At 38.9% G+C, this 19260-nt stretch overlaps 1 protein-coding gene across 1 annotated transcript in view; it reads left to right on the plus strand.

The window, feature by feature from the left end:
* The window catches only part of PKHD1 (PKHD1 ciliary IPT domain containing fibrocystin/polyductin), a 442189-nt gene that overhangs the window by 139715 nt on the left and 283214 nt on the right, over window positions 1–19260 (plus strand). Inside the window, exon 37 of the mRNA XM_081044785.1 lies at window positions 5569–5781. Within this exon, the coding sequence (XP_080900911.1) occupies window positions 5569–5781 (213 nt within the window). The remainder of the gene's footprint in view (window positions 1–5568; window positions 5782–19260) is intronic.

The following is a 19260-nucleotide window of genomic DNA, read 5'->3' on the forward strand; positions in this document are numbered from 1 at the left end:
CCATACGGAAATAAATTGAGGTACTTAAATCAGATTTTCTAGGACAGTTGTAATAATTTACTCAAAAATTAAGTGACCTATCAGTCACTGTACCAGACATTGAGAATAAAGACTATCCTGTAAGTCCATCCATGTTGACGCAAATGGCAAGATTTCATTCCTTTTTATGGCTGAATCATATTCCAGTGAATATATGTACTACCTCTTCTTTTTATGAATAATTTTATTAAAATATAGCTAACACATTATTATATCAGTTTCAGGTGTACACCATAGTTATTCAACATGTATATACCTAAAGAAGTGATCAACATGATAAGTCCAGCAAGCACCTGACACTGTACCATGCTATCACTATATTATTGACTATATTTCCTATGTATATTATATCCCCAAGACTTATTTGTTTTATGCCTGGGAATTTGAAACTCTTATTCCCCTTCAACTTTTAAAATTTTTCAATTAGAGTTGACATTCAATATTATTTTATATTAATTTCAGGTGTACAACATATTGGTTAGACATTTTATAATTTAAGAAGTAATCCCCCTGACTAGTCTGCATTCACTTTGTACTATACCTACCTTGTTTCTCCGAAAATAAGACCTAGCCAGACAATCAGCCCTAATGAGTCTTTTGGAGCAAAAATTAATATATGACCTGGTCTAATTTTAATATAATATAAGACTGGGTCTATATAATATAATATAATATAATATAATGTAATGTAATGTAATGTAATGTAATGTAATGTAATATAATATAATATAATACTGGATCTTATATTAATTTTTGCTCCAAAAGACACATCAGAGTTGATTGTCCGGCTACGTGTTATTTTCAGGAACACATGGTAGTTATTACCATATTACTGACTATATTCCCTATGCTTTACATCCCCATGACTATTTTATAACTACCAATTTATATTTCTTAATCTCTTTACCTTCTTCAGACTACCCCCAAGCCCTGCCTACCTATCACCCTGACAAATATAGCACCCATCTGACACCATACATAGTTATTACAATATTACTGACTATATTCCTTATGTTATACCCTACATCCCCATGACTACTGTGTAACAACCGATTTGTACTTCTTAATCCCTTCCCTTTTTTCACCCGTCCCCAATCCCCCTCCCATTTGGCAACCATCAGAATGTTCCCTGTATCTATGAGTTTGTTTCTGTTTCATTTGTTTATGTATTTTTTCTTTAGATTCCACTTATAAGTGAAATCGTATGTCATTTGTGTTTCTCTGACTTACACACTCAGCACAACATCCTCTAGGTCCATCCATGTTGTTGTAGATGGCGAGATTTCCTTCTTTTTTATGTCTGACTAATACTCTATTGTATATATGTACCACCTCCTCTGTATCCATTCATCCATTAGGGGACACTCAGGTTGCCTTCAGATGTTGGCTATTGTAAATAATACTACAATGGACATATGGATGCACACGTCCCCTCAAAGTAGCATTTTGGGTTTCTTCAGATAAATACCCTGAAGTAGAAGTATGGAGTCCTTCTTTGTCTCTTGTGATAGCCTTTGTTTTAAAGTCTATTTTGTCTGGTATAAATATTACTACCCAAGCTTTTTGTTGTTGTTGTTTTAAGATGTTGTTCTTGAAACATCTCTCTCCATCCCCTTATTTTCGTCTGTGAATCTTTTGATCTGAAGTGAGTCTCTTGTAGGCAGTATATGTATGGGTCTTGTTTCTTATCCATTCATCCACCCTATGTCTTTTGATTGGAGCATTTAATCCATTTACATTGAAAGTAATTGTTGATAGATATGTAGTGATTGCATTTTATTATTCATAATTTTTTATCTTTTTTTTGGTTGTTATTTTGTTTGGTCTCAAGTCCCTCTAAGATTCCTTGTAATACTGGTTGGTGGTGATGAACTCCTTTAGCTTTTTCTTGTCTGGGAAGCTCTTTATCTGTCCTTTGATTCTAAATGATAACTTTGCTGAGCAGAGTAATCTTTGTCGGAAGTCCTTGCTTCTCATCACATTCAACATTTGGTGCCAATCCCTTCTGACCTGCAAAGTTTCTGTTGAGAAATCAACAGATAGCTTTATGGAAGCTTCCTTGTAGATAACTAAGTGCTTTTCTCTTGCTGCTTTTAAGATTCTGTCTTTGTCTTTAGCCTTTGGCATTTTAATTATGATGTGTCTTCGTGTGGACCTCTTTGGGTTCATCTTGTTTGGGACTCTCTGTGCTTCCTGGGCTTGGATATTCACTTTCTTCACCAGGTTAGGGAAATTTTCTGTCATTATTTTTTCAAATATGTTTTCAATTTCTTTTTCTTTTGCTGGTAACCCCTATGATATGAATATTGGCATGATTCATGTCCCAGAGGTCCCCTAAACTGTCCTCATTTGGGGGGATTATTATTTTTTTTTTTTTGCTATTCTGATTGGTGTTTTCTGTTACTTTGTCTTCTGAATTGCTAATTCGATCCTCTGCTTCATCTAATCTGTTGATTCCCCCTAATGTATTCTTCCTTTCAGTCATTGTATTCTTTATTTCTAACTGGTTCTTTTTTATGTTTTCTATCCTCATTTTTATGTTTCTTATCTCTGTTGAAGTTCTCCCTGAGATCATTGGGCATCCTTAGAACCATTGTTTGAAACTCTGCATCTGGCAGGTTGCCTGTCTCCATTTTCTTAAGTTCTTTTTCTGGAGTGTTGTTTTGTTCATTTATTTGGGACATGTTTCTTTTTCTCCCCATTTTGGCTGTCTCCCTATGTTTGTTTCTATGTATTGGTAGGTCTGCTATGTCTTCTGGTCTTAGTAGAGTGGCGTTATATAGTAGGTGTCCTGTGGGTCCCAGGGTTGCAGTCTCCCTGATTACTGGAGCCTGGTGCTCCAGATGTGTCCCTTTGTGTGTTGTGTGTCCTCTCCTGTTGTAGTTGAGCCTTAGTTGCTATTTGCATGACAGAGGGAAGGATTGACCCTTGGGCTGATTGGTTGTGAGGACTGGCTGTCTCTACAGTGGAGGAACTGTGGTGCAGGGGCTGACCCTACAAATTGGAATTCACTTTAGCAGGGATCTGGTGCCTGTCCAATTTGCCCTTTGGGTATTTTCATTCTTAGAGGTGGCTGGGTCCTGCTCTGGCTTGGTCCAAAGCTGACCACTGGGCATGCCAGCCTTGGGGCCCCCTGGGAAGGGACCCACTGCAGGCAAGTTTCAGCTGCAGCCTGTGCACTGCCTGGGGCTACCTGGAATGAGCTATAAAGCAATCTGGGGATGGCCGTCACCTGCACTGTGCTTGCAGGTGCCTCAGGAGACCAAGCCATGAACCAAGACTGGCTGTTGCTAGTGCTGGCTGTAGGGCTGCTCAACCAGAGGTACAACACACAGGGAAGCCAGATGCTGCTTGTTTGGATATTGTGAATCTTTGAGAGATTTTGGGACAGTGCGGCATGAGCCAAGGTAGTCCATTTAGACAGAGCCACTGGAAGAAGCTTGGGTGTGCCTGAAAAATGGTGTGAGGTCTCAGAATCACCAGGGTAGGGTGAGCAAATGATGTTAGCCAGGGTGATGGAAACTCAGAATGGTGACTGCCTGTGTTTGCAAACCAGGAAGAAACAGGGCTTAAAAAAGAAACCATGGTTTCCATAGCTCCTCAGTCCTGGAGAAAGCTGCCTTTCCAGCCCTCAGTCTGAAGCCAGAGAACTTAGTAACTCTTCATATATCCCTGGAAACTTTCTAGCTGTTGCTGCAGCACTGGAGCTTAGAGCAAGCGAGTCCATCAATGAGTAAATCTGTGCACGGGCCCTTTAAGAGGAGTGCCTGCAGCTGCCCTCCATCTCATTCAGCCACAATCTCCATTGGTTTTCACAACCAGAAGTTATGGGCACTTCTCCCCCCGGCACTTGAACCCTGGGCTGGGGAGCCTGGTGTGGGTCTGAGACCCCTTGCTTCTCCTGGTGTGGGGGGGACCTTCACAGTGGAGATATCCCTCCTGATTTTTAATGACACATGCAGGTGTGGGGGCAGCCCTATCTGTGTCTCCGTCCCTCCTACCAGTCTCACTGTGGCTTCTTCTGTATGTCCTTAGCTGTAGGCCTTTGGTTCAGCTAGACTTCAGGTGATTCTCAATGATGGTTGTTTTGTAGTTCAGTTGTAATTTTGATGTGGTAGTGAGAGAATGCAAGCACAGTGTTTACCTATACTGTCATCTTGACTGGAAATCCTCTGACCCCTTTATTATAGGATAGAAGAGTCTAGTCCAGTGCTTTTGCACATCACTTAAAGGAGGTAGATAGATTTAATAGCTCATTCAGGTTAAAGTGATTATTTATATGGGATGCTTTAATTATTTTGTTAATATTGAGAAGATTATACATAAAACACAAATCTTCCAATCCTTTTAAACAAAAACATTAAAATAATGAAAATATATTTTTAACATTTTAAATATTTATTCTCACAATATAAAATGAATTTAATGTAAAATAATATTCCAATACTACAGAAAATTTGAATATTAGAACAAAATAATAATAGTATCTCTATTAAAGTTATTTGATTGCAAATAAAAGAAACCAACTTTCTTTTAAAAAAGAGAAATACCTATGATTTCACTTACATGTGGAATTTAAAAACAAAACAAAACAAATGAACAAACAAAATATAACAAACTCATGGATACAGCAAACTGATGGTTGTCAGAGGGGAGGGGATGGGGATTTGGACAGAAAAGGGGAAGCGAATTAAGAAACACAGCAAATAACACAAAAAAACAAATAAAGGATATATATTGGTAAGGTATTGGGTAGTTTTCAGAATTGATGGAAAGTGTGGAAAATTAGATGTAGAAATAATAACAATCAGGGCATTTTGGAGGGTCTTGCCAGGAAGGAAGGGTGTCTCAGAAACAGGAACTCTTTTTAGGCTCATTACGGTACCAGCACAAGAATTACTGAGATCTAAACATTTCCAGTTTTCTGTTCCCTTTTGCTGCAGATTTCCTTTTGAAGTCTGGGTAAATGACTCAGGCTTTGGTAGGATAGAACACCATGACTGACAGTCCCACTCAACTCTATTTAATGGAGCAGAGCAATTCCTTAAGGAAATTAGAGTCCAGTATCAAAAGAAAAGTATAATGGATGTTGGTCAGCTAAAATGCTACAAATGTCATAATTACACTTCCTTTAACCATAATTCTTATACTCATAATTTTGGCACATTTTCTTCTATTTCTATTTCCTGTTCATTTGTTTCCCATTATTTTTTAAAGCTTAATTTTTATATGCTGCTTTTATTTGCTGCTAAACAATAGAAATGGTCAACTCATGACTTATTTAACCAGTCCTAAATTGCTGGACATTTAGGTTATTGTTATTAAAAATATAAAAAAAGCAGCAGTGAATAGTAATAACTAACCTAAGCTGGCTTGATCATATAGTGCTTCTGCTCCTGGATGTTTGATCTACTCTGTTGTGCTTCTAAAAGAGAGGGCAAGATAAAATAGCCCAAAATTCCCTGGAACTGTCAGAAGGAGGTGAAACTTATTTTCCCAAGGACTGATAATCTTCTTTTTGGCCATTAGGAGGCAAGCTGATTTTCATGGATCCAGGACCCATCAAGCTCAGGGCACACTCCATCCTTGTTTCTGATGGCGGAGAGCTCTGGATTGGATCCGAGGAAAAGCCCTTCCAAGGCAAAGCTGAGATCACACTCCACGGGAGTTCCTATTCTACCCCATTTTTTCCTTATGGTGTCAAGTTCCTGGCTGTGAGGAATGGAACTCTTTCTGTGCATGGTGAGTGGGGCAACTGACTAGAGGAGATGAGATAGGGTTATGTCAAGCCAATGGGCAGGCAGTGAGGAAAATGATAAAACTACTTAAAAATCTCTGGCTGTTAGTTGCTGAGGCAACAATGTTAAGTAGAGTGTGGGCACTATTTCCTTAAATAAGGAGTACTTATTGTTATGATTTCTGTGACTGTGTACTCTATAGTTCTCAATTATTTGCTCCCCTTCCTGTAAGAGGATTATACACCTCTGTGCACTTTCGGGTGGCTTTTAGTTCCTGGCTGGGGGTGGACCACACTTCCCTTTCCCTCTGAGAGTGGGTCATGAACTTGCATTTGTCAGTAGAATGTGAGTGGAAATGATATACTGAATAGCCAGTAGAAGTTTTAAGAGCCATTGCAATGCTTTGGCCTTTTTCTCTTTGTTTGACAATAGTCTGTCCCAGATAGGGCTGCTCCCTCAGCTTGAGAACCCAAATAATGACAACTGGGGCACAGCTGCAGTTGACCTACTACTCTTCTGTGTGTGAGTGAGGAATAAACACTGGTTGTCTTAAGCCACTGAGATTTGTGTTTGTAATTGCAGCATAATGTAGTAAAAACCTACTGATACAATTACTTAGCATATACTGATGGCTGTATTCACGGATGGCATCACAAACCAAGTAGAGACATCTTCATTTTGTTGTTGTTGGGGCTGTATTCCCCTCTTGTGAACAGAGTTCAGTTGGAGTTCCTCTTAGATTCCTGGTTCAGATGGGTCAGGTGTTTATAGATTTCTGGGTGAAAACAGGGATTAGGCTACGTTGTGTTTCTGCTCCAATTTTATTTGTCTTCTGATTATCTAATCCCACTTTGAAAAATGGATATTTTTATTTTCCTGGAGATTCAGGAAATCACTAACTGTGTCAGCAACATGCTTAACATCACCTGGAAAAGGTAATTATAAAATGATGAGCTTTAAGTTTATTTCAGTGGATAGTTATATACTTTGGGTTACATAGCATGAGCCAAAGCAAATCAAAGATACTGTTTCAGGTAGTGGCCCAATCTCCAGAAAACATGATTTTCTCTGCATTGGCATTTCTATATTGGCATAACAAAATAAAATCACACTACCTGTCAAAGAATAATAATTCTAGACATGGGCGTATAGCAATGCTGAGGAGTCTGCCATTTTGTTCCATCAAGTCTCTATTACAAACTCTGGGCCTCAATCATTGTCTTCTAAAAGGCATTCTGCCTTTTTTTGGCTTCCTTTGAGAGGAAGTGAGATCTTTTTGTTAAGTATTAAGTGTTGACTGTGGACCAGCCAGAGTGCTAGGACTGCAGGTAAATTTTATAAGCTTTAAAAAACCCATAATTATCTGGACAAAAATTCAAAATGCCTACGATATTCTTACATTTTACTTCTAAAGAGGATTTTTTTTTCTCTTATCTTCATCAGCAAGCACTTACATTAATCTTATGGCCCATGATCTATGGGGATCTTCTATCTAGTCACACATCAGCCACAGTCCTCAAATGTTTGCTTTAGTCCGACAGCTACCTAGGCTACCAACCCAAAGTTTTGTTGTTTATCCCTGAAAAACATAGCTGGAGCACAAGAAGGCACAGATCAATGTTTCCGCCAGCCCATGGACCATCTGAAGGACCCTGAATCTTTAATAGGGATCCTCAGGTTTGGGAGTCACTGTCCTATATGATTCAGATGGCAAAACTCTTGCTAGGAATGGAAATTCAAATGGAGAAGAATGAAAACTCTCCTACTTCTTTTATTCCAATTCCTTCTCATTCTCACATTCTAATCAAGAACCATTGGTGAAAATGTTCATAAATAACCCTTTTTGTGCCTGTATTTTAAATACACCCTGTGTTCCTAAGACTTTGTGTTTGTCTTAACAGAGATCAAGTTAAGGAAATTCCACATATCATTGATTACAATCAATGTGGGGCAATTGAAGCAAAGTGCATGCTTTTTAATGTGTTTTGAGAGTTCTGAAATAAAAATAATGTTGCTACTTTTGCCCTGTGATGTTACAGATATTGAGAGGCAGATACCTCTGCTCCCCGTAGTTCCATCTTCTCCCCCACCTCCTTTTCCTCCTCTCCCAAATCCCCTCCCCTCCTTCTCTTTCTCCTTCTCCCTCCTCCTCCTCCTCTTCCTCCTCCTCCTTTCTTTCCCTGTATTCCCAAGGTTAGGTTGTCATCAACAACTGTTTTCACCATTACTCCAAATCCCTGCCAATATAGGAGTGACAAGGATCTCTCCTCAACCATAGAGCTTGCACATTGAACGCAGGCCAAATCAAGCAATTTTCCTCCCTGACATGGTGCTGCTCCATCTCACTCATTTGAAGGTAATGTATACGGAAAAATGCTTAGCCCCTGGGTGAGAGGGACTCCCTTCCTGCAGTCTCTATCAGAGAATCCAGTCACAGCCTGCGGCTCATCAATTGTCCCTCTTCACCTCACTCCCTCACCACCTGAGGTCTCAAACTGATTTTCCCTCCAGCATGGTGGTATAGCATGGTTAAAATCATTACATAATTTTGCTGGCCTTCTCCCAGGGCCAGAGGTGGTAGTGTGGTGACATTGGGGCTTTAGGGAAAAACTCATTTTCTTTTACTGTCAAGTATGCAAAATAGGGAGCAACTTGATTCACTGTTTTGCACCCAGCATGTCCCTAATGACCCAGTGTTCACTCAGCTTCCAGGCTGCTGTAGTGAGGAGGTTCACCAACTTTAGTGCATAGGAGACTCTTCTAAAGGAGACCTAAAAATGCAGATTTCTGAGCCTCACCCCCAGACTTTGACTCGATGGGCCTGACGTAAACCCAAGAATATGCATTTCAGTGGGATCCTCATGTGATTTGATGCAGGTAGCCGTGGACTACACTTAGAGCAATGCTGTTTTTAGTGGTTAACAGTTCAGGAATCACAAATCAGTGCAGTTCTGCAGCTTATCAGCTATGACTTTGGGCAAATGCATCTCTATAAAACCAGGAAAACGCAGTCTCCACCACACAGACTTCCTGCTCGTGAACTGCTCCAAAGTAGCTGGTACATGGTAACACGCAAGCAGTGTTAGTTATGGCTATTTTGATTATATCCTGTTTTCCTCCCGAAGCACTGAGTACCCAATGCCAATGTTCTCATTTTCTTTTAGGAGGAGGGGTTTCTATTTCAAAATTTGGCATGGGACCAGCTCTGCCTAGAGGTTTTTCTCCTTATTAATTTTCTTGTCTACTTCTTTTTGTCATTGCAAGAGAGAGATTTTAGCTTTGCAGATCATGTGGAAGCAACATTCCCAGACATCTTCTGTTCTGTTCCCATAACTCAGTGAACACCTTTTGATTTGAATCTCTTGTGGTGCAGCTTCTTTCCAGCAGTGAATACCTTCCAATCCTAGGCATGGTTATAATAAAGCCTTCTTGGAAATCATTTTCATGCACCCCAGGGTAGCCAGAAGCAGAGCACTGCCCAGCAAATGAAGCCTGTTGTAGCCATTTTATTTCTAATATACAACAGTAAGAGGACTGACTGATGCTGATTTAAGTCCAGCTCGGGTCATAGAGAGACACAGGAATGGGTCTGCATGTCCGTAATATAGCTTTCCCCACTTTCTCCCTCCCTTCCCATTCTTCATCGCTGCCCCTTGTAACCCTTCTGTTATGGCTGATTTTTATCATAGATTAAAATTGCTAAGCAAACAGGCTTTGCTGTTCAGCTGTCATGAGGAAAGATGGAGTTGAAAGCACATTTCATGTTTTTTTTTTTTAATGTAGGGAAACTAATGCATGCGCACCCACCCCTACATAGTCCTATACCTTCCCCTTGTGTGAACACACACCCACATGTCTTTGGGTTTGGGAGTGGATTGGGGCAGGGCTTGTTCTGAATCTCTGGTGGAGTTCAGATGGTAAGTTCTGTCAGCTGCTCACTTTGATTGTTAATAGGACTAAAGGGCCACAGGACCCCTCCAGAGGGGCAGCCTGGGGTTTGGGTACTTGTAGTCAATAAGGAAATTTCACTCTTGCCTTTTGCTTTCCCTACTCTGTCTGCCAATCCAGGTTCACCACCCCAAATCGAGTGCCAATCACATGTCACTTTTCAACGGGGTCGCTGTCAGCCTGGGCAAGTTGAATTTTTGACAATGTAATTACGGCCCTTGCTTCCACAGTGGGAGTCTGAATAGGACGATGGAGCTTTTATTGATTGTTCAGCAGGGAAATTTATCAATGTCTCTCACTTCATTTCTAGTTCCTCCCTGAGAAATTTGGCTGACAGTTTCTTAGGAGAAAAAGCCGTCTCACGGCCTTGAATGGACTTCTGTCTTTGTCCTTTTCAAGAAATTACGAGATACGGGCATGACATATAAATGGAAGTTTCTGAGAAAAGCTAGTATGTGGGGGCATGTTTCAGGAAAACACTAGTGTAATTGTTATGAGCAGAATAATTTGATAGGAATAAATGAAAAAAGGAGTCTAAGAAGCACGTTTAAATATGCCTTGTTGGAGATAGCCTTCAGATTTGAACTACAACATTGGCTCTTCCCTGGGTTTTCAGTCTGCTGGACTATCCTACAGATTTTATACTTGTACCCCCACAATTGTGTGAGCCAATCCCTCAATTAAATCTTTGTCTCTCTCTGTCTCTCTCTGTCATATCTATCTATCTATCTATCTATCTATCTATCTATCTATCTATCTATCTATCTATCTATCTATCTATATGTACATATACATATATGTGTACATATATATATATATGTATGTGTCTCCTGTTGGTTCTGTTTCTCTGGGGAAACTCTGACTAATACACATGGACACACATAAAACCTCACATAACACACACTAAAGACAGTGAGATGTCAAGGAGAGTGGGGAAGGTAGAAGCTCCACAGCTACCAGTAATTACCATTGTCAGTGAAAATATATGGGTTTTAGTTACTAAAGCTGAAATTCTTAGAAATAATCTAGCTCTGTAGTACTCAAACTTCTGTTTTCCAAACATAATCTTATGCAGAATTACACTATAACAAAATGGGGTAAAGAAATCCACTTATTTCAACTGCCTCATTCCCCTTCTCACTCCTCTTCCCAAGATGCCCCTGGAGGCATGTCTCCTGAAGTTGAATGTTCTGGCTCACTGTTTATAAACAGGATTAATGTAGATGCTCCCCAGTAACGTATTCTTGCATGCCCCCAGTTTTATTTTTATTGCAGCGCTACTCAATACTCCAGTATGTACTCATATTATTATCGATATAAATTTCTTATTCTCGTAACTCTTGAACAACTATAGTAAAATAGTTACAGATTCAATAAAAACATAAAAAAATGCCTTGTCGTCCTTCTAAAAGTGTGAAGTATCTATTCAAATTCTACGCTTTTTATAAGTACTGTACATGGACACAGTTATTTTAGTTGTTAACAGGTACTGGGCTGTCTTGAAGCACGGTGTCATTTACATGGAGTAGTCATGCATGTAGGGGGGCTGTTCTTGGTCAGTGGTTTCCACACTGTGCTCCACAAAATCCAGATGTTTCCAGGAGCTTCAGGGGTTCCACAAACACTGAAGCATTTGGGGGTCAAACAACAAAAGTTTAAATTGCTCAAGTAACTGATTTATTGCTTTTATCACTATTCTATATTTGTGTTCAATGTAATATTTCATTAGAAGGAAGAGTTCCATTGCTAAAATTATGATTAAAAACAACTCTACTAGCTCATCCTTTTAACTGCAGTATGTAAGATGCAGTGAAGAATTGAGGGCCTCTCTTTGTAGGATTCCTTATTTCCCTGAGAGAGAGAGCTTGGGGACGTTTCCTATCGTCTCTCCTTTGATGTGGGATGAAAATTTCCAGAGCCCATTTTCATCTCATAACAGTTCCTCTCTATCTGACAATATGTTTTCAGATTTCTGCTCTTTTGTCACCTGATCAATCATTTCAGTCCAGTTTCCTTTACATCAATAACATCTCTGACCCCTGCTCATTCTCTGTATCTTCTAGACCATGAATCTTCCTTTCCTTCTGTCTCTCATTTTTTTGGATTGAAGTATAAACCATAGCTGTGGAATGGCATTTTTATATGTGGCTTTACTACCCTTAAATCATTTGATTTTTAAGGGACAGAAACCAAGTGCAAACAAACTTAGACAAAATAAAAGATTTGTGAGCTCTTGCTCAAACTGCAGAATGGGCAAAAGGCAACTGGCTTCGGGCATGACTGCCTCCAGGGGTCCACATGCCATCACGACATAGTCTCTTACCTCTGGGTCTCTCTGCATGTGTTGGCTACACTGATTCTTACTCGTTAATGGCTTCTTCCATATGGCCACTGCATTTTCTGGTTTCACATGGACTTTGATTTTCTACAACTATAAAACAGAGCTCTGTGTTCTACCGTTAATTCCAAAAATAACCAAGGAAGACCTCACAAAGTCCAGCTTGATTTACCTACTAGGCTTAGGACTATACTTGGTGCCCAGGGAGAGAGGTGTGACAGTGTGATTGTCCCAGTTCAAGTCACTTTGCCAACCCTCAAGGCCAGGGAGAGAAGGCCAGGAAGTGAGAAGGTACAGCTTTACATTTACCATGGAGGTCAGGGTGGAGGTGTGATGGGCTTGTATATGTTTGTGTGTTTGCATGGGTGTTTGTTTGGGGGAGCTCTTTACCAAAAGAAAGGATGGTAGCCATTCTAATAAAGGGGTGTAGATGGGCAGACAAAACTATAGGTGTCCTCTAAGCTAGTTAAACTAAAATCTTAGACTTTTGAGTTCTAGTTTAATCCCTGAGATCCCAAGGTGACTAAAACCTATAGGCAGAAATATTCAAATATACTAGTACAATTTTAGTGTTGTATAGACTCAATGTGTAAAGTTGAAATCACTTGTCATTTAGGCTGCATGTAGGCTGAATAAAACAGATCTGTGAAATCCGGCAAACAAAAATGCCTATTAAATTTCTGGCACAGAACTCAGAATGTAGAAAGGTCCCATCAAGTAGCAGAAGAGGAAAAAACAAAACAAAAACAAAACATTTGAAAGCTTTTACTCTGATTGGATGTCCCTAATATTACCCAGAACTTACAAACTCTATTTATCCCAGGGTCTTATGGAATCTAATTTCTCTAGTATGTGCTACGGTTTTTCTTTTTTCCTTTCCAGCGATCTTGGATTTCCTCAGTATTGAAGAGGTTCTTTTCCTTCCCCTCAAACTTTTTGCCTCAAAATATTTCCTGGAATATCATAGGAAACTTGAGCTGGTGTGGTATGTGAAATAGTCACAGGGCTATGCAAATGGAAGAGGTACATTTTTAGGGATGTTTGAAAGAGTCAAACTTTCTAGGTGGATATCTGACTTAGAACAGACTTTATTTTTCTCTAATCACTGTCTTGATCCATATTCTGATTTTTTTGCCCTGTCCTTTAATAATATGTTGGGCACCATAGCTTCCTAGTGGATGTTAGATATTAAAAAGGCCAGATGATATTAAAATTCATCTAGTTTAAAATTCAGTCTTTTACTCATTTAACGTTTCCTTCCTTCCTCCCCATTGGGCTCCAGCCTGAGGCACTTGGAGTGGCAGGGTTATGGCCTGCTCCTTCACTCTTCCTCCCATCCTTTTATTTTACATTCTCTCAGTGTTGGCACAGGTAAAAGAGGTGAGGCAAAAAGGTTAACAAGCTTTTTATTGAACTGTACATTTGTATACTGTGCTGTGTGTCACTTCTTCTTAGGATAATACTGGCTGACTTGTTGATTCTTTCTCTGAAGAGTGCCGCATGACATCATTGGAGCCCTGTAGGGGACCTTCCCACTGTTCCCCAGTGTGGAAGCTCCACCTGGGTTAGTAATCTTCTTAGGTTCCACCATGGGGTCCATATTGGGTGGAGTACCAGGAAGCCAACCTGCCTTCCCCAGAATTCACTTGATCCACAGGAAACTTACAAATCTTTCCACCTCAAAGATATTCTACTCACCAGCCCTTTCTCTGGCTTGCTTTCTCTTTGTTTCTTTGTTTTTAATTAAAATGTATTGTGGTGACAATGGTTAGTAAAATTACATAGGTTTTTAGTGTAAAAAATTACATAGGTTTTAAGTGTAAAATTACATAGGTTTTCAGTAATACATTGTCTATATGTCCTATTGTGTGTTCACCACCCAGAGTCAGTTCTCCTTCTATCACCATATATTTGACCCTGTTTACCCTCATCTACCACCTTTCCCCTGCTCATATAGTCATGGGAAGCCTGGCAAATATTTTTCATATGCAGATATGCAACATGGGAGAAAGAAGCCAATCTCCCCTTCTTGCAAGTGACTCTGTGATTGGTACTTTTGAAGACCTTTTTCTTTGCGGAATAGGAAAGAAGTACCCTCAGACCTCTCTCTGGGGGAAGGGAGAAGAAAAGGCCATGGCTATGTCACCTAGGCTGATGACTCACCCCTATCTCTGAGAATCTCTTTGAATCTACTCTCTGTTGCTGAGGGAGATTCTCTCATATAGCCTGAGGTGGGAGCTGTCTTGGGATGACTCAGATGACAGAGTTGATGACTCAGATGACAGAGTTGATTAGGCTTCTTTTAATAAGCCCCAAGGAAATGTCTCCTTCCCACCTGTTCATGGCTCACTTACAGTGTGGGATGCTTATCATCTCTTTGTCTCCTGCTTGTGTCCTCTTGGTTGGTTTCAGGGAAGAAGTCCTGCTTTACAATTTGCTACAGGGTGCTCCAAAGAGACATTGCGTTGAAAGGAAGAGCAGCTTTTGATTTTGTTTGTTTGTTCTGTTCGTGTATATTTTTCTGTGCTTATTTGATTTTATCTTGATTTAGGGATGGGAAGGAAGTAAGATCAAATTGAGGGGAGGAATGGAAGTAGAAGGATAGGGAAAATTCAAAACCAATTCATTGGGTTCTGTTATCTTAATACAATGTTTCTGGTCAGCTGGTACGTTGTGGCAATTCATAATTGAACAAACAAGTTAACACTAGTGAGCATGGTTCTCTCGTACTTGGACCTCCCAACAGGGTAAGATGGCTGGAGACTGGAAGAATGGTTCTCAGTTCTGAGCAGATGAGAATCAGTCCTTAACTACATGTCCCCCAAATATAACCAACACTACCAACAAAAAATAAGGTGGAAATTCTGTCTGTTCTGTCTAATACCTTTAAAAAAGTCTAAAATACCTTTATTCTATGAACAATGAAAGAAACATATCTGGTAAAATCTCATTGATATTTAACTGAAATATAATAACTTAGAATTTGTGTGGCTTAATCTGGACAAAAGTGATTTTGGAACAATCTATAAGAAAGGGTTCCTTAAATTAAGAGTATAAACCACACTTTAAGGAACTTGTTTAAACACGTTAAAGTGAACATGCTGTTTTTAAGGTCTTTAAGATTTGGGGTATTTATATGTAAATGTGTGCTGCTAATTAGAAATAAGTTCTAGCTATTCAATAATCCAAGTACAGCAGGAACCACACTTAGAAACACATTGTAAGATACTTTAAGTTTCTATATATACCTGAAAGTGTTGGTATTCATCAGGTCTTTTTGGGTTGCAAGTGACAGAAAATCCAATTCAAACAAAAAATAAGGTCATTTATTGCCTCCTATAACTGAAAAAACTTTAGGTACAGCTGAGTGCAGGTTCTCCGATGAAGTTATTAGGACTTTGTTTTTCTGCAACTCCTGGTTCTACTTTCCCTTCACTTGGCTTCTTTTCTTTTCTTTTCTTTTCTTTTCTTTTCTTTTCTTTTCTTTTCTTTTCTTTTCTTTTCTTTTCTTTTCTTTTCTTTTCTTTTCTTTTCTTAATTTTATTAAATTTATTGGGGTGACATTACTTTAAAAAAGTCATATACGTTTCAAGTATACAATTCTATAATATATCATCGGTATGTTACATTGTGTGTTCACCACTCAAAATCAAGTCTATTTCTGGCACCATATGTTTGACACCCTTTACCCTTTTCTACCTCCCATTTAACCCCTTACCCTTTGGTAACCACTAAACTATTGTTCGTGTCTATGAGTTTTTGTTTGTCTTTGTTTTTTTGTTGCTTTCAGTAAGAAGTCACAAAGAAATGGCTTCATTTTCAATTAAGCTCTTGTCTCATGGAGGCAGAAATGGTCCCTGAGGCTCCAGATGAAAGAGTCTCTTTTCCAATGTCTATTTGATCCCTGAGAAAATTTCAACATTCCCTCCATTAACATTTTATATCCCTTCTTCGTTTTATCCCCCTTAACCTTTAACACTAACATATTATATACAGCTTACTTATCGTATTTATTGTACATATTCTAGTGTCTCCTCCAGTAGAATGTAGACATCATGAGGGTGGGGATTTTCCTGTTTTTTCCATTTCCCTGTTTCCTTCAACCATGTCTGGACTCATAGCAGACTTCTGAGAAATATTTGTTTTGTGATCAGGCATCTACATCATCCCTGAGGTGGTCTCCCTAATGAGACAAGTGTCCATCGGATACCCTACAAAATCTTTCCAACATTATTGATTACATTCCCCAAATTAACTTTCATAACCCTGTGGCCATCTTGTGGTTACTGACTGTTTCCTAATCCCCTCATCTTGCCCCTTATCCCCACCCCCCATCTAGCAACCTCAGTTTTTCCTCTATGTCTCCGAAACTGTTTCTGATTAGTTCTTTCACGTATTCTCTTCTTTAGATTCCACATATAAGTGAGATCATATGGTATTTGTCTTTCTCTGTCTGACGTATTTCACTTAACATAATGTTCTCTAGGTCCATCCATGTTGTTGCAAATGGTAAGATTTTTTTTTCTTCTTTGTGGCTGCGTAATACTCCATTGGATAAATGTACCACAGTTTCTTAATCCAGTCATCTACCAATGGGCATTTTGGTTGTTTACATGTCTTGGCTATTGTGTATAGTGCTGCAATAAACATAGGTGAGACTGTAAAATGGTACAACTACTTTGGGAAACAGTTAAAAAGTTAATAACATACGTGCCACATTACCCAGTCATTGCTTTCCTAAGTATTTAACCAAGAGAACTGAAAGCACATGTTCGTACAAAGGAATGTACATGAATGTTCATAGAAGCTTTATTAATATGACCCAATACTGAAAACAATTTTTTGAGAGTTTTTATCATAATTCATGTTGAAGTTTGTCAAATGTTTTTTCTGCATCTATTGAGATATAATTTTTGTCCTTTATTTTGTTAATGTGGTTTGTCACATTGATTGATTTGCAGATGTTGAATCATTCTTGCATCTTTTGAATAAATCCCACTTGATCATGGAAAAAAAAAAATATGTTGTGTGAATAACTAAATGAAAAGCTTGACCCAAAGCCTCAGGATTAACTTTGGCCCTGTTTGAGTAATAAAGCTCATCACTGAGCCTGCTGCTATGACCAAGGAGGTGGTTCAGGCAGGCGTTCCCACAGACTCAGGTTTTTGTACTTTTCCGGTCTTCAGTGGATTGCATGAGGGCTACCCACCCTAGGAAGGGCAATTTTCTTTACTCACCATATGGATTCAAATGTTAATCTCATCCAGAAACACCCTCACAGACATACCCAGAATAATGTTTGGCTAATGTCTGGGTACCCTGTAACCCAGTGAAGTTGACACATAAAAATGAACCATCCCAGTCACTAAAGTGAATCTTATTTTCTGTAACTGACTCTGTATCATATCTTGGATACATAACCCATTAAGATAGCAAGTCTCTTGTTTTGACACAAAGCTTCCCAAGGGGGAATAACTGGCTCCAAGATTCATCTCTTCCTCTCAGGATTTCTATAGTTTACTTTCTCCTGCTAGAACAGGAGGCTCTTGGCTCACATTCTGTGTCTTTTCAGATGAGTTTGCCCTTGCTCAGTCATGGAGCACTCACTCATCTTCCTCTGGTTGAGCATTAGAGGAAGTTGGCTGCTTAGGTCCAAATACCATTTCTACTGCTCAGTAGCTGATGGACCTTGAAAAACTCAACTCCTCAGTGTTTCAGTTTCCATGTCTATAAAATGGAGCTGATTCCAAAACATTTCTTATGGAATTGTTATGTGTTTTAAATAACATAAACCTGTAAAGCATTTAATACACAATGACAGGCATGGAGCAAGTACTCAATAAATGTTAGTTATTGGCATGTTATTATTATATGCCTATAATTTTGATTTGATGAAGCTGCCTCATTATTATTCTAAGGATGAGATGGTGTACATTTTTTTTCCAGTAAATCTGTCGCCAGAAACTTGATTGTCCTTTTTGATATTCCCTTCTCTATTGTTCCCTGAAATGTGTCCATCACCAAGTCTTTTTTTTTTTAATTTTATTTTTTTATAGTTTTATTTTATTTTATTTTATTTTTACACAAGTTGATGGCATCATGAACCAAAGTGACAATAATGGAGGTGGAGAGAAGTAAATGGGCTCATCATGTGTTGTCCAAGAATTCAAATCAAGACTTGGTGATCGACGGACATGTGTCCATCACCAAGTCTTGATTTGAATTCTTGGACAACACATGATGAGCCCATTTACTTCTCTCCACCTCCATTATTGTCACTTTGGTTCATGATGCCATCAACTTGTGCTTGGACTATTTTAAGTTTTCTTTTTATCTTTTGGTTGCCACTTTTGTTCCTCCCCAATTCATTATTTACCCTGGAGCCAAGGTAATCTTTTAAAAACACAGATTTGTCCATCTTATTCTGCTCAACCTCTTCAGTGGCTTCCCATTGGATAAAGTCCAACATTGCTAACATGATTATAACGCCCTGTCTAAAGTAGGTCCCTACCTATACCTCCTGCCTTGTTTTCTACTCCCTTCCAGACGATGTTCCAGATCTCAATAACCTTTTTCAGTTTATAAAATGGTTAATGTAGTCTAGGTACTATATTTTTTATATGTTGAGTACTGAAAAAAATTCAACTTTGTTAAATAAGTGGAATGCTACATAGGCAGAAGTTTGTGATTTTTCCTTCAAAGAGAATTCTTCCACATATATCATCAAAGCAATACTATTAATAGTATTGCTTTCAGCCTGGTCATAGAAAAAGTGTATCATTGAATTGGGTATTATAGTCAGTATTTGTTAAAATTGGATTTTACTTAGATCTTGGCACTTTATAATTTTCAAAACTGCTTCCCATTCTTTCCTCTCATTTAATTCACAATAACTCTATAAAGTAGGAAAGACTGGTATTATTACTTTCATCTTATAGATGATGAGAATGGGGCCCAGAAGGGGAAATAACTAATATTCATTTCATTGTCTTCGTAGGTTTAATACTCACATGGGCTTCTATTTTGTGTACATGCAGCTAGTGTTCACTTGTGGCAGAAAGACAAAGAGAAGATACTCTTTACAGGTTTCTGGAACAGTGTTCTCAATTTTAATTTTTTTTTAGGTTATTTTGGGATCCCAAATGGGGCTTTATTCTTTATGGCTCCTCGTAATGGGGTACAAAGAGCCTGTTTCTT

Source organism: Rhinolophus hipposideros (genome assembly GCF_964194185.1).
Source record: "Rhinolophus hipposideros genome assembly, chromosome: 3".
NCBI lineage: Eukaryota > Metazoa > Chordata > Mammalia > Chiroptera > Rhinolophidae > Rhinolophus > Rhinolophus hipposideros.